Genomic DNA, 15,240 nt, shown 5'->3' on the forward strand with positions numbered 1-15,240 from the left:
TTAAAATCGGGATTTGAAATTTGGCAGGGAAATTATCCTTCAATCCACCCTCATCCTGGCAAAATTTCCTCTATCCCAGAAAATATAACCAGGGTCTCTCCAATCTCTTCCAGTTTCATCTGATAAAAGGGAAAACTCGAAGAAAGCAGGTCCTCCACCCAAAGCACGAACTTCAAAATGATATCCACGCTGACCAATAACCACCAGAGTCGCAATTTGTACCATAGTGTAATATTCATAATGAATAATTCAGAAGAATAATAAAGTCCAGGAGATAGTAATTCCCATCTCTGTAGTTTCGGTCTAATAAACGACATGCAATAAGAGGCGTATAAAAATGTTCGGAAGAGATCTCGAGGAAAGGGAAGCAGTAGACCGTTTTATGGCTGGAGCGAGGATTTCTTCGAGTCCAGTCCGCGAAAGGGGACAGTAAGACAAAAATATGACAACTAACTGCAGACTTCGAGGGGAGTCGAAACTTGCTCCTTAAATAAAAATGATCAACCGGGATATGTATACCTTCCCCGGGTTATTAGACTCACCGAATACGAAACAGCCCGAATACTATGAACCTCCCCAAGAGTCAGAAAGTCTTAATGAAGAAGCTCAGAAAACGGAGGAGCGAGTAATAACGCGTTTTATCGGCGCAATATCGCAAGCCAGAGAACATATTGCTATTTACCCAATTTCCCGAAATAAAATATGCGCGGGAAACGTCTCTAAAAATGTATATATATATCTCCAGCCACGACATAGTCGGCAGAAAGTGCTCCTCCAATTTTGTCTAACTTTCATTCGAGCCGTTAGAAAGCTACTTTCCCATAGAATTTCTCGTCTTGCTCGAATGTGCTTTATTTACCCCAGCAAGAGGGACGGCAGCCATTCGGTAGACGTCGGAGGAAGAGGGGGACAAACAGAAGGGGAGGGTATCGAGCATCTCGTCGTCCCTTGCCGCCATTTACCATCCAGACGGTGACTAAAATGTCCTCCACTATTTATCCGGTCCTCTGTGATCGTCGCGACTCTTTTATCTCGCAAGGATTTCCTCGCTCTCCAGGGCGGAGGCTGCGAAGGGTGGAGGGTGTGTTCCATTTATCCGAACCACGGGGAAGGGTGGAGGGTCGTTGGGAAGGCCGCAAAGACCGGAAGGCTGGGAAGATCTTGAAGAAGACCTGGAAGAAGAGGACGGAGAAGACCAGGGAGACCAGGACGGACCTTGGCATGGACTGACTAGCTGGGGGTCGCAGGGAGAGATCCTTTGGACGGGCCAATAGCCCTTTTCTCGTTCCTTTGTGCATTCCTCCTTCTTCCCCTTTCCGAGTAAAATACTCCGTCAACTCGGGATAAACGGTAAGCTCTTCCTCGTGCCGCTTCCAGGATGGTTCCCACGTCTGCAGCATCTTCATCATGTGTGCTCCCTTCCAAAATCGCCCGACCCTTATAACGACATTAAATCTACACACGCGCGGCATTCTATATTTCTTTCATTAAGAGAAACATGTAAAGTTGCTCCTTAACTTTGGGAACAAATTTCTAACGATTGAACAATTTTTCTTTCGCAACGAAACTAACCAAGAGTTCATCAATAATAGGATCCTCCGGGATTGATCATTTTTTCCCAGCTTCCTGGTGGTTTTATTTAAGCGTAAGCTTAATTTCAAAGAAAACTTGTTAAAAATAATGATTTGCCCCTAGACTTACAATTAGAATCTTTTGTAAAGGGTCACGGTTCCAATGTTGGATCTGGAGTTTTACGATGCACGAGACGGGGCCGACGAAGAAGGTAATGTTCGAACCCCGAAGGAAGAAGAGCACCGGTAAACGAGTTATCCATAGGAAAGATTGAATGTCTCCCTTTCCGAGAGCGGAATACTTAATTTTACGCTCCAGGTCGGACAGGTGCAGCAGCCTTCCCTCTGGGATCACGTAAAACGGGACAGGAGGAGCTTCAATTTGGAATGCGGGGTAGGTTCCGGAAGAAGAGACCTTGAAGTCGTTCCATGGGACCTGACACCCCGTTGACGTCCTCTGAATCTCTTCAGGATCAGTAAACCAGGATCATCGTCGTGACATGGTATCTAACTTCCTGTCGAGAGATAATCTCTGCCAGGATCGAGGTGGCGGGTAGATTGCAAATAGGTTGCTAGAAGGTTGCCAGGGGGTCGCAAGGACTCTTCTCACTCCTGGAACTTCCTGGACATTTCCACGTTATGAACAGGTCAGCGGGGAGTCGTCGTGCCAGGTCCAGGAGGGTCGTTTGAATAAAGACTGTGTTATGTACTAGAGGTCTTGGTCCCGCCCTCAGGATAGACCTCGTCCTCCGGAACACCCGGCACCTCCAGGACCTCTCACCGCCTCCCTCCCACCGTCGGATCCTCCCCAAGGACGCCCTGGAAGCGTTCGCTCCTCTTTATTCAAGATTCAAACGTCGAAGATGGGGCAACTCTTGCTTCCCGATGCCCCGCTTTGCCCGCGAGCTACTCGGGGACAAGAAGGATGCGAGGAGAAGAAATTAGACGCGAAAAGACCCAGAAGAGAGCCCCGGGACAGGACCAAAGAGCGGCCCTTTCGCCGTGGAATAACAGGCTCCCGGTATTTTTCAATTAGTCCGTAATACAAAGAACCAGCGTTTGTGCCGGATTACACGAGGCTTGTTATCCCCAAGGACTAAACCGGTGATCTTATTAAAAACTGACAACCCGGAGATCCCCAAAGTGGTCTTGCTCCTAATGTTAATTCTCTCCAGCTAGACCTCTTCATCGGTACTTATTTTCAATTTAGAAATTAACGAGACAAGGTATCAATGACGCGAATTTCGGGGGTGATGTCCTTTATGGGGAAAAGTGACTGTCGCGGAGAAATCATCGCTGGGGCGTCCTCGAAAGTTTTGACGGTAGTTCTTTCCCCCAGGAAGTCACGCCGGGAGCTTCTCGAAGTGGCTCGAGGACTGCTTCTTCGTTAACTTTCGCCTCCACAGACAATTACATCGGTCCCGCGGACCGCGTAAATGCAAAGTACAATTTCCTCCGTCTCGAGCCGTCGAGAGCCCGAGTTTAAGTGGCCCTATAAGGGCCTCGAAGTCGCGGCGGGTTACGTCCCTTTCATCCGAACCGGAGCTCCCTCGTACGACAAAGCCGCGATTAACTTTAATTGAAGCATAACGTCTGGGTTAAGGCGTCGTCGTTGTCCCTGTGGCCGCTCCTCCGGGCGTCGGCGTCGCCGACCCTGAAGAGTCGACGCCGTCGAGAAGTTACCTCGTTTTCCGGAATTGCATGGACTGCGACCGCTGGAAATCCTCGCAACTTTCTCCGCGCCCTTCTAAGGTTGACTTAAATTAATTTAACTTCATAGATCGCGGCCTTAACTCGTTCGATTACTTCCGCCGGTTAGTTCCCGTCTGCAGAAATGAGAAAAGAGTGCAAGATCGAGATCCAGGGGGTCGATTTTGTGACTCGAGTAAAAAAGCTCCAAAAGGGAGGAGATCTTCCGCGATTTTCTTTCAGGAGGTGAACACGTGAGATACCTCACGTGAGAATACTCGCGAGATAAAAGTCATACGTCGAATATCGATGTATTATACCTTGTCGAGCTTTTAGCCTGAGAATTTCACTTTTTCATCTAGGGAAAAAAAATCGGGCGAATAAACTGACGTGAGATGAAGCAAGATCAAGGTCGAGGCCAAAATTACCTTGTTTTTGCATTTGCTCATTATTATTGATTGGCAAGGATCGCGCAAAATATCGAAAATATCGCGAGGGCCGAGCTAAGCTCGACGCATCGCTAAATTGCAGATTCCTGGACGACAGACGGCGACGAGGAAGCGGATACCCGGAACGCCGTTAGAGAAGGTCATCGAAGCCCCGGGAGCCGCGACATTTCGGCAAAGAGATAAATGCCACACCGAGAGGAAACCTCCGAGAAGAGGAAACCTCCGCCTAAGAGGACGGACATGCCAGCCGAGAAGGAGAGGAAGAACGTCAATTCCTGCGCGATCCTTACGGCGGGACTTTCCTGCACATGGAAATATCCTCCTCGTTGTCGAGCTTTCCTTCACCAGCCATTTTCCAAAGAGATAAAAAGAAATATTAACAATCGCGCGTCGTTATTAACACAGGGAATGGATTGTATGGGTTTATGGAGCCGTGATGTTAGAGCAGGTCGTGTAGGTCCCGAGGAAACTCAACGTTAGGGCAGGTCGTGTAAGCTCCAAGAGCGAGATTTCGGGGATGGGATAAACGTTAATGCAAGATCCGTCGAGGACACGCAGTCGAGAGGGTTGACAAGGGACCTGGAAAAAGAAGAGATCGTTGTCGAGGTAGGTCTACCGCTCTCCTTGATATCCCGTGATATTCAGGAGAATCCTGAGGGATCGTCGACCTTGTCGGGACTCGGGCCCAACATGGGAATTCACTCGGCGGCGACGTGCTCCTCCTTGACCTATCGGCCATTTTCCGTGCAAATAAGCGAGCACCTGCCAAGGATTCGTCCTTTATTAAAATGTCGGCGAGCTACGGCTCCGGCGCGAAACCCAGCCACGGGTTCGTGAGACGAATGGGCAAACAATCTGCCAAGGATGGACGTGGGGAATCGCGCCGAATGGAGCGTGGTCGGCGAGCGAATGAGAAACACCTCTCTCTGTGCACACATCCATCGTATCTTTCAGCCTGAAAGCGGGCCAGATGGTTCGGAGATTCTTCCCAGGAAAGGCGAAAGGAAATTCGTTTCTCGCCGGAGAGACGTGAAGGAGACAGATCGTTTCGGTGGTTGCCACGAGCTATTTAGATTCCCTACTTTACTGCACTTATTGGAAAATCCCCCGTCCCTCGTGTACACGGATTTAATTATTAACCGACTTACGCGAAAAAGGAAATTAAATCAACTAGCTTTTCCACCCTAACTATGCATCTTTCATTTGAACCCTTCCCTCTCATTCGTCGTGCCGAAAGGCGCAGTTCAAGGAAAATTCCTAGTTCATTACAATAAAAAAAAAAAAATAGCGTTTCTATCCTAACTCACCCGCGTTTTATTCCAACCTTTATCTCTCATTCTTCACTCTGAAACCTGCCGTCCAAGGGGAATACATAATTTATTAAAAGAAATATCAATAACCAGGGGATAATTCATCATCCTTCGTAGACCCATTTACCAGGTAAATGAAGGAAATGAAATTTCTCGTTATTCGATTATTCCCGTCAAACTGCCGGATTAATAACCGGAGTTTTATTTGGAATTTCACCAGCGATGGAGGAGTGATGAAGAGTGCTCGAGGGGAAGATGTCTCGATACGTATAATCGCGGATATGAGAATAGTTTGATAACCGAATAACTGGACCGACGAAGGGGCTTTCGCCAGAGATTAAAACGGGGTTGGGAAAGAACAAGGCGTGGGGAGGGAGGAAACCTCACAAAGGAGTCATAACGCGAGTATTTCACGAAATGGCAAGTCGTCTTCGAGGTAAACGGGGATTTTTTCATTTACGTACCGAGGCGACATTAATCTTCCGCGGTGAGAGCAACCTCTCGAACTTATCTCGGGGAAAAATTCCGTCGAGGTTTTACGGCTTTCCGGAAAACAGGAATCGCTTCGCTGTCGGGTGTGTCCGAGGATAATTGACCGAGTACCGTCAAACCGAGTACACGGGGAATGACGTACGCCCGTCAATATTTGCTTCCTGGGAAAAAACATCGCGCATACATGCACGACATCGACTAGTCTCGTTCTAACCGTGAGGGAAATTTCAACCATGCAGAAAAATAGCGTCCGACATTTAGCGAAGCGAAGGTAACTCGACATTTCTTGGCCTGGCCAGGAATACCGACAAACGGGCACTCGAATCGTCGTGCCACTTTTTATAGAATCTCAAAAGATTATAAAAAATGGCGAACAGTCTCCGGGAAGAACGGCCCTTTTTTCCCTTTTTCTTTTCGCGGACGTTACCAGACATTAATCTTGAATCCTGGAGAATCCTCTTGGATTTATCACGTCGGACTTTTCTCGAGAGTGCGGGAAAACTGTCGGGCGTGTCTACGAATAATTAGCGGAGTACCGTCAAGTTGAGTACTCGAGGATACGACGTAGGCTTGCCAACATTTGCCTTCCATGAAAAACATCACGTACATATCTAGAAGAAGACTGTTCCGTAGGAAAATCGATTCGAAGCGAGTAGTTCGATGGAAGACGTGGGAAAAATTAAATGTTAAAATGGAAAAGAATACGGAAAAGAGGGTAACCGACCATGCAGAATTATTCCAGGAAGCAGAAGCTCTCGGTGCAAATCTTCCTAACGTGGAAAAGCTCCGAAGAGAAGTTCTAAAAATACGTAATTTAATTAAAATGCATTAAATTTTAAGTCCAGGAAATTTGCCATTCCTTTCACGTGGCTAAAACTTGTATCACGTGAGGAGAAGAGGGAAAAGCGGAATCATTTGTGCAGGATCGTTTCATGTGGGAGCCGTTTATCTGTGACTTTTTTTACTTGCAAAGTAGGTACGGTCTTGCCGCGGTCAGACGTAGCAACGCATCGAGCCAATTAACCCTTTAAGCAGTGAATTTTCCGCAGGACGTAAACCGACGTAAAACGTAAATGCACGTTCGTATATTCAGCTCAAAGGATTAACGGGTCAAAGTAGCCATTTAGAGGACAAAAGAACGGTGTAACGTCGACGTTATCGCGCAGGGCAATAATCTACAATAGCTCTGGCGCAGTCATATCGGGTAATAAAAGCAGTCATTATTATGCAGGCGGTATTGGCTGTCTTTATTCATAACACGGGTAGTAAAGAGAAAGGGAGAGAGTTGTGCACGAGATCTGGGAAGAGACTCTCCCTTCATTTATGCACTTTCCCATTAATCGTTAATCTTTTACTAAGAGTCCTTTGATGCAACCTAATGTTATACACGCGAGTCCTCATCCAGTCGCAAAAGCTGGTTGAAATAAAATTTTCACCCCCTTGATAATTCTCATTACCCTACTTTCCCAAAAATTGCTGATTTATCCGCTCCAGGCAGTGCCAAATTAAATATTATTTATGAAATATACGCGAGCACGGTCCAGAGTTAAAAATTGCAATTTGTAGACCGATGCCCGTCGGCCAAACCGAGGATAAACATTTTGGGTGCGCAAATGGTTGTTCAAGAATTTCCCCGAATTTTCTTCATTTTCCTCGAATTTTCGAGCGAGCCGAATTTCGTTATTGACGGCACACCTCTGTGAAATTGATTAGATGCGTAGAGGGGCGATTCAATTTCACGGGATCCCCTTAAAGGGTGGCTTAACTCCGGATTGCAAGTTCGCGGGCAGCGTCTCGACTGGGTGTGGCGTCGCGACGCCATGGCGCCGCTGTGCTGACGTTTCTCCCTGCTCGGCCTTTCTCTCCTCTTCTTCCCTCCCCGGTTGACTTCCCTCTCGGCAGTTTGCCGAAAGAAGGTCGTTGTTAATTTCCATTAAGGGCAGAATTTGCAATTCACTGGGACACCCGGAGCGTCGAAAGCGTCGGGACGCTTTTCTACGTCGGTGACCCAGAAATCCAGGCCGAAGTTCGCCCCTGCAACCCCTGCTGACTACTACATTAAACTATGCTAATTTCCCGGCGAAAACTTCCTTTTTAAATACCAGTGTGTCCCCTCGGGATCTCCCTCGAGTATCTTCGGAGGTTCGTTCGATGGCAATATTTTACATTGGAAAATTCCTCCCGAAACTATTGCTAAACTATCGGAAAGAGCAGCTAACGATAACAAGCACGTTGCTCGTCACGATATCAGGTCTTGAAAAATATTATTTAGTCCCCTCTTTGATTTCTTCTCTAGAAAAAAGATTAAATCTTCAACTTTATTCGTAATTACGAATCATTTTGGAAGTCAATGGCATAAAAGACCTCGCGAGGAATTTTTTTTTATTACAAAGTAGCGAAAAATAGTAGCGTTTCTTTTATACAGCCAATGTGTAACCGCACTTGTATTTTTTGTTTCACTTCCGGAGAATTTGTGGAGGCATATTTTTCCAGAAGAACGGTGCAGAGTAGACTCCATAAAAAATTCCTTAGGTATGCGGAGGCTGGCGTGAAATGGCTTTTACTCGTAAATTAAAAATCTCGGTACGAACCTTTACTTGAATTTCTTAGATTCCCTGCGAAAAGGGTCTTTCAGAAGAGCCGTGGGCAGCACAAAGCTTTACAGAAAAACGTCGAAAGCGCCCGAAGGTTAGCACGATTTAACTGTGTACCTTAACTTTAATTCATTCTAAACCGCGATTTAAAATTTCCCGAGTTTCCCGGGAGTATCTTTGCAGAGTAAATATTACGTGGGAACGACTCGGACCCATGGAAAATAAATTCCGCGAGTATAATGAGGTCGCGGAGGAAAAATTGAGGTTTCGAATTGAGACATTTTGACTTTCCAGAGCCAGTACTTTTGCGGTTCATTTTTTGGAAAGAAAGTTGGTGCGAACTTTTTTATGGAAACTTTGCAGGTAAAAGGAGGAGTTGAAAGCGAGAAGCAAAATTGAAAAGTTTTAGCGACGATCCTTTCGAGGGTCTGTAAGAACGGAATTAACTTTTTTCTTGTCCTCTCTTTTTTTTTTGTTTACGGAAATCAGGATACAAAGGCGCTCTGTACAAATTCCGCAAATATGAAGGAATCGATGTGGAATAACCGATAGGGTGAATCGACCGAGGATCATCCCCTTTAAGGTCACTCCGAGATTCATTGAATCGTGCAGAGGGATGCAGGGTGCGGTCCTCCCTCTATCGCACCCCTTTGCCAATTCTTTTCCCTTTTTCGTTCCTTCATTTGCCGAGCGCGTCCAAGTAGAGTCCTTTGACCTAAACTGCGACCCAATTTTCTTATCCTAAAAAAATATCCAGAAACCTTCATTCCCCGTAAATGCCTTCAATACTCTCAAATTACCTCGAAGAAATTTCCATTCCTTTCAAACGTCACTATCTCGGTTGTTAAAAAGATTTGAAACTATACAGACATTTACAGAGATATCTGCAAAATCGAATCAAACAAAAATTCACTTTTTATGTACAGTAGACAAATTTTTAAGTCGCGGTTAAAAGCGTCTAGTCAAGCGATTTTTCCAGTTAGCTGTAAAACTGTTACTCTTGAGAAATAACAAATTATCGGAATTACTTCTCGCTGTTTGTTGGAAATACGAGCGTTATTTCCGGCGTTTACAGTTCTTGATTTCTCTTAGGTCTGCTGGCGAACTAAACAAGCAAAGAGGTTCGTTATTCCTGACAAGGGCGTTCCTGACGTTAAATAAATGTCGCCATCCCCCGTGCGGCTCGGGATGAAATTATTATCGATCGTCTGATACAAACGTACGCGACGTATTACGGCGGTGAAGTCGTATTTGCTGAGGCATACCCTGAGGAAGGAGAACGAAATCCGCAGAGACGTACGAGTTTCTTGGCCTTTACGAGCCGATCTCGGCACCGATATATGCTGCTTAATCTTCTTTGCGATTTATTATAATAATAATCTTTAAAGAAAAAAACGAGACGAACGAGTTGCGAGGGAAAATATTCGGATACTTCGAAAACGTGATTGCAAAACACGAACGCGGTCTAAACCGCCATGACATTTTTCTACTTCCCTTATGAGTTTTATTTACACTATTTAATAGTTTTAAACGCTTTGAAATGTTACTTCTCACTTTTTCCGTCCGTTTTCCACGCTACCCGGCATTACTCGACTTTGAATTGTTATAGCAATGGAATGTGCACTTGCGAGCATACGAAATACAACAACGGAGGTCGTTATTACGTGAAAGTATCTAGTATGCCAGAGCTTTGTACACAACTGAGGCCGTAAGCTCGTCAAAGCAAACTTCTCGCATTGAAATTTCTGTGGACGAGAGGCATACGAGAGATTTTACAAAGATGTCGCCAACTTTTAACATCACCTCTCTCGAGCTTGTCGACCCCCGCTGCGACACTGGATTTCAGCAGCCATTTGAGATTCGCTCCAAGAATTCTATTTAAAAGGGCCCTAGAGAGTTGTTTAAAAATACCTCGAGGTGACACCGTAAAGGAATTTCCAGAAAAGTGATTCTAATAGAATGTCCGACCTCTCCAAGAGAATGTCACCACCAAAATCGGCATTTTTAATCCGGATAAAAAGCTCACCCATCCGACATACATGTAGAAAACCAAGATCAATTAAAGAAGCCTTTTCCGGTTTATTTCCAGGAAACTCGTTTCTTTTTCTTCCCTAGATTAGCGCGTTTATCCTCGGCAAGCAAAGTTCCCCAGTGTAAATATTAACACCGGCACTGGTTCTAAACAACTGAATTCGCCGGTGTAAACGTGTCAAAGTTCCCGACAATTCCGTGAACTAACCCGGAAGACTGGTGAGAAACTAAGTTGCCGGTAAGTTGTCGGTAGAAAGTCAGTCCCGAACTCCTTAACCCGAAATAACCCCGCCAGGGGATTGATTTAATAAAGAGTTAAATTTAATTAACGTTGAATAAATTATTTTTCCAGACAACGGAGGAAGAGGATGGTTTCCCTCTCGGGCTAGAAAATTGGAAAGGTCTCAATATTCTCCTGTAATCTTACGTCGAGGCGAGGAAAAAATAAAACCTCGGACTCGGTGTTCGCCGAGATGACCTCCGGCGAAGACGTTTTTTAATCTCGAAGACGAAGAGGTTTTCATCTCATTATACGCTCGTGCACTACGTGTTCGGTATTCCCTCGGGCTACTTTTCCCAACGGTTTCCGTCGGCATGCAATAATCCCGAAGAAATTCCATCTAGTCGAAGCTTGAACGTCAATTCGACTTGGAAGGTAAAGATTCGTCGAAGAGTTTCTCGGCTAATGAGGGGTAGTTAAAAAAAAAAATAAAAAATAAAAAATATTGCAAAAGATCCGTGCGTCTATTGCTTCCAAAAAGGAGAACGTTGCTTCGAGTACGTCCAAGTTCATGGCGGAATTAAAGTTTCAGACTCCTTCGACAGGGGAAATTCAGGACCCTCGTGAGAATATGCAAGTTTTAGAAGAGGTACGAAAGGATAATAGACTTATGGCCTGAGATTACAGGAGGGAGGATAATTAAGCGAAACATTAAGAGACTTACGAAGATATAATAAAAAAGGTCACTATTACGATCCTATGTTAAATGTCTTCTTCCATCGGGAGTTGGGATATTAATGCGCGTTGACATGAGTGTAAAATATGTGCAATAAATATATGCAATGAAAGGCATTGAGAAATGCAATATACATTTTGAGGAGGACTTTTCGTGTCTGGAAGTACCTTTTGCGAAAGTGCTCTTTCCACGTGGATATTTAAATTAAGTGGGCACAAAGGTTACGGCTCTTTGTTCCCTCTACTTGGAAACGAGTTCGGGTTTTTGTTCTTCCTGAAAGAGAAACGATTCCCTGATACCATGGAAATACAACGAACTAAAGTTTCAGATTCTTCTGAGCTCTTTTCAGCGCCCGGCAAGTTCGAAGACGGACGTAAAAAGATGCAGATCTTTAAGAAGCCGAAAGACTGGGAAAATCCGTAGAAATGGAAGATGGCGGCCAACGTAATTACGTTCAAGTGATATAACGAAGAAGTGGAATTCCATAATCGATGGATAATTCAAGGATTTGTTCAAAAACCACAAGACAACTAATCTAACGTTATAATGCTTTCAAGTTTATTAGCCTTATCTTCAAATCGGATGTGAGAAAATCTATTTCCGAGGATTGCGCTTATTCCTATTTCCATGCACGACATAAGAGGTTCCGAGAGTTTGAAAGCTGTACAGCTCGAGACAGGAAGTCCGTGAAGCATTCTTGTTTCAGGTGAAAATATTCCTTGGGGATGGCCGGAGAGGAATTCGACGTTAGCCCACCGTGAATAATTCCTTTCCGAGGTTCCGAAATTCTTTCGAAAAGGCGCGATAAGACGGCCGCTTTCGTTCGTCGGGCATAATTGAGGTTACCGGTATTATCCATTGGGCTAATGGTCCGGGCACTAAGGGGAGCCAGCAAAGCTCATTAAAAGCTCGTTAGGGGTTCGCCACGAGCTTGGCAGCCCTGTAAAAGCGACTCCTTCGAACGGGACATTGTAAAGGAGGAATCGGACGGCGTTCGAAGGCGTGCTCCTACGTCAGATTAGGTGGAACAATGCGAATTCACGGGGAGGCTGGTCGACACTTCCTCCTTATTCCCCCTTATTCCGAAGTGCCATGCCACTGGTCTCGCCATCTACCCCTAGGTAATCATTAATTTCCGCATAATTACATACGCATCCCGTACAAACCCACCAAGGGTGTACCACTCAAGCAGCAGAAGCGTAATAAACTAAAAATGTTTTTCAACGATTATAGAGGTTTTCTTCCTGAGCAGCCAGTCTGAAAATTGTTAAGGTGGGATTAAGTGGGATTAAGAGCAGCAAGAATTATAAATGAAGATGCAAATGGAATTACCACTTGCGACGAGCACGGCGATGGCAACGGTGACGGGGGAAAAGACCGTAAGTATGCGCCACTAGGTCGAGAAATGGCGTTTTCGCGGAATCCAGAGTCACGGCAGGCAACCAACGCAACGCGAGATTAAATTACTGTTTATTTTACCTGTACGTGCAGCAGAGAAAAGGTAGGTTTAATGCGCTGTCGGAAGAGAGCAGAGAGTTCTGGGTGATCAAAGGACAGGGCTTTCTCGGGCAACGAGTACAAAAATATCTTGCCAGGGGAGTGGACCGTGTAAACGGAGCCTAACCACCTCAAAGAGAAAAATATTTGACATCGGTTATCTCCTCGAATAAAGTCGCAAAAGACTGACCTGGTCTTTGGTGTCCTTGCTGCCAGGGAGTCTGATGCTGGACTTGAAGTTGCTCCTCGAGTTCAGGATCTTGGCGTTGTTGATGTAGACCTCCTCCTCGCCGTAGGGTCCGCGTTTTTTCGTGATCCAAAGGGGTGGATTGCCCTCCAGCTCCGAAGACACCGAATCGCCCAGCTGGTCCGTCGTCAAGGCGAGATTCGCTGTAAACAGAGAGATACCTTAGTACATTGCTTTTCTCATTTCTTGATTTTCCACCCCCGTCCTCCGCCGATCCTCCCCCTCCCTCCCTGGGTGCCCTCCTTTCTACAGAGAAAATTCCGCGAATTTTATTCCCGGGTTGTAAAGCGACTCGGGTAAGAAGAGGTGGAGGAGCCGAGAAGAAAGTAAGCGGGGGCGTCGGGCGAGAGAGAAACTTTCGCGAAGCTACAAAGCTCGTCACTTTATTATCTTGTTACGAGTCGGAACATCGTAATCCCGTGGGTGGTTCTTCGGGCGAGCAGGGCCAGGGGAGTGTTCCGCACCTCCCCTGGGAGGAAGTCCGAGGGGATCGAAACGGCGCGGTAAGGGTGCTCATTACAAACTCGCGAAATCGGATCCCGTCTCGTAAACCACCCTCGCCGTTCTTGGATTCGACCAACCCCTGCAAAGGGAACCAGCGAGACGCGATAAAAATTCTGGTTAACCCTTTCCCTCCACGCGATAAGGAGTGAGACAATTATTGGGACGCGTGCAGTTAATTCCTACGAAATTTACACGATGGATTAGCTTAAAGATACCTAAATGATACCTATAATCGCGGACTAAACTGTTTTACGGCCCATTTTCCGGGGGTCAATACACTCGTAAATTCTTTATTTTCTCCGGCAAACCGAGGCGTTTAATTAAAAGCTGCCTGTCACCCAGCAGGGGAGTAATTTCGGAGTGGAATGTTAAATTGGCACGACATTGTCCCCTCCGATGAATTTCTAACTTTAATTTTAACCCGCCGTTAAATCGCTCCATTCCGCTCGGTTAAAAATGCAGAGCGATTTATTCCTGGCCTTGGTCGATCGTAATCTTTAAATTGGGGGTAATTCATGTAACGTTTGAGTCTAGCCAGAAGGGTGGGTGTCCTTTGGGCTCATATCAGATTCCTTAGACTTTTGCCATTTTCTTTGCCGAGGTCCTTTCTTCAGGGTCGTGCAAGGACGACGGATAAAAATGGGAGTTCGCCACCTCTTCGAGGACGGATATCGAAAGTTCTCAATAGGATTCCCTCGTTTCTATCGGTACTAACTCGCGGAGACGCAAAGACCTCGGGATCCAGAGGTAAATTGCTGCTCCTGATGGACGGATTCGTCCTTCTCCCGAGGGGTTCGCGAGGTAAAAAGCGGAATCGCGATACGCGGTCCTTGAGAGATCCTCGATGCCTCCCCCGCGAATCTCCTTTGACTGCCATTCCGGTTAATTCCGTTCTATCAAAACCAATTAGATCAGACAATACGTGGCCTGCGGGTATTCCGCTGCCGACAGACTAGGCGGCCGCCCCGGAAAGGGATGCAGGGAGCTTTGAGAGCTCGGCAACGGTGCTCAAGACTAAAAGAAAAGCAAGGCCGGCTAAATGAGAGAGAAAGGGAGGGAAAGAGAGAAAATGAGATATCGTTACATTTCCACTATTTGAGCAGTTTAAAATTCCCTCGAAATCCTAGCCCCATTTCCCCCCTGGCAATTATTGCGTACATGAAATTAATAAATCGAAAAGTGACAGCTCGTGCATATGGTTAAAATTATAAGGGATGAAAAGGAGCCATTACGTTTTTAAAATGCCGGGTATCGTATAAATTACTTAAAAAATCTTGGCTATCATTTTCTCCTTGGTATTTCTAGCGTGTATGAAATTAATTATTCGAAAGGTGACAGATTATTCGGTGACATTGTTGCGACGACACGGCGAGGGAGGACGAGGGAGAGAAAGGGGAGACGAGCAGGAGGTTCAGGGCCACTTTGAACGAAGCGAGGCGTCAAAGAATGTTCAGTGAACCGGCTTACGATTATCTGTACAGAATTCATTAATAATAAATGGCTGCTCTAACACCCGCTTTAAGGCCATCCCCTGCGACCCTATCTCTCGTCCACCCTTCTCGGCTCGTCTCGGACAATGATCGGCGGTGTAAGGGCGATCGAGGAAGTGCCTACAAAGAGGGAGCGAATTAGAGTTTCGATCAATTCAAATTGACTTCCCTTTGCCTCGGGGGCGCCGGTTAATCTAGAAAAAATTACTTCTGCACAAAGCTCGAATTCGCCCGGTCCATATTCTGCAAAATCAAATTCAGAGGGAGGAAAAACACGTCACACGGATCGCTGAGTGCCATTATGCCGGCGCACTTCACCGTGAAAACAAAAAAAAAAAGCGGTGCAAGTGTCGACACTGCGCACCATTTATGACCCTCGAGTGGAGATATCAATGCCGATTTGATATCAC

At 45.9% G+C, this 15,240-nt stretch overlaps 1 protein-coding gene across 4 annotated transcripts in view; it reads right to left on the reverse strand.

The window, feature by feature from the left end:
• Nucleotides 1-15,240, reverse strand: part of LOC105701271 (fasciclin-1) — a 218,607-nt gene that overhangs the window by 50,216 nt on the left and 153,151 nt on the right. For all 4 annotated transcript variants that reach the window (XM_012427889.2, XM_012427890.2, XM_012427888.2 and 1 more), the window contains one exon: nt 12,780-12,979. In XM_012427889.2, coding sequence (XP_012283312.1) covers nt 12,780-12,979 — 200 coding nt within the window. The remainder of the gene's footprint in view (nt 1-12,779; nt 12,980-15,240) is intronic.

Source organism: Orussus abietinus, unplaced genomic scaffold (assembly GCF_000612105.2).
Source record: "Orussus abietinus isolate OABI.00-Male unplaced genomic scaffold, Oabi_2.0 scaffold5, whole genome shotgun sequence".
NCBI classification, from domain to species: Eukaryota; Metazoa; Arthropoda; class Insecta; order Hymenoptera; family Orussidae; genus Orussus; species Orussus abietinus.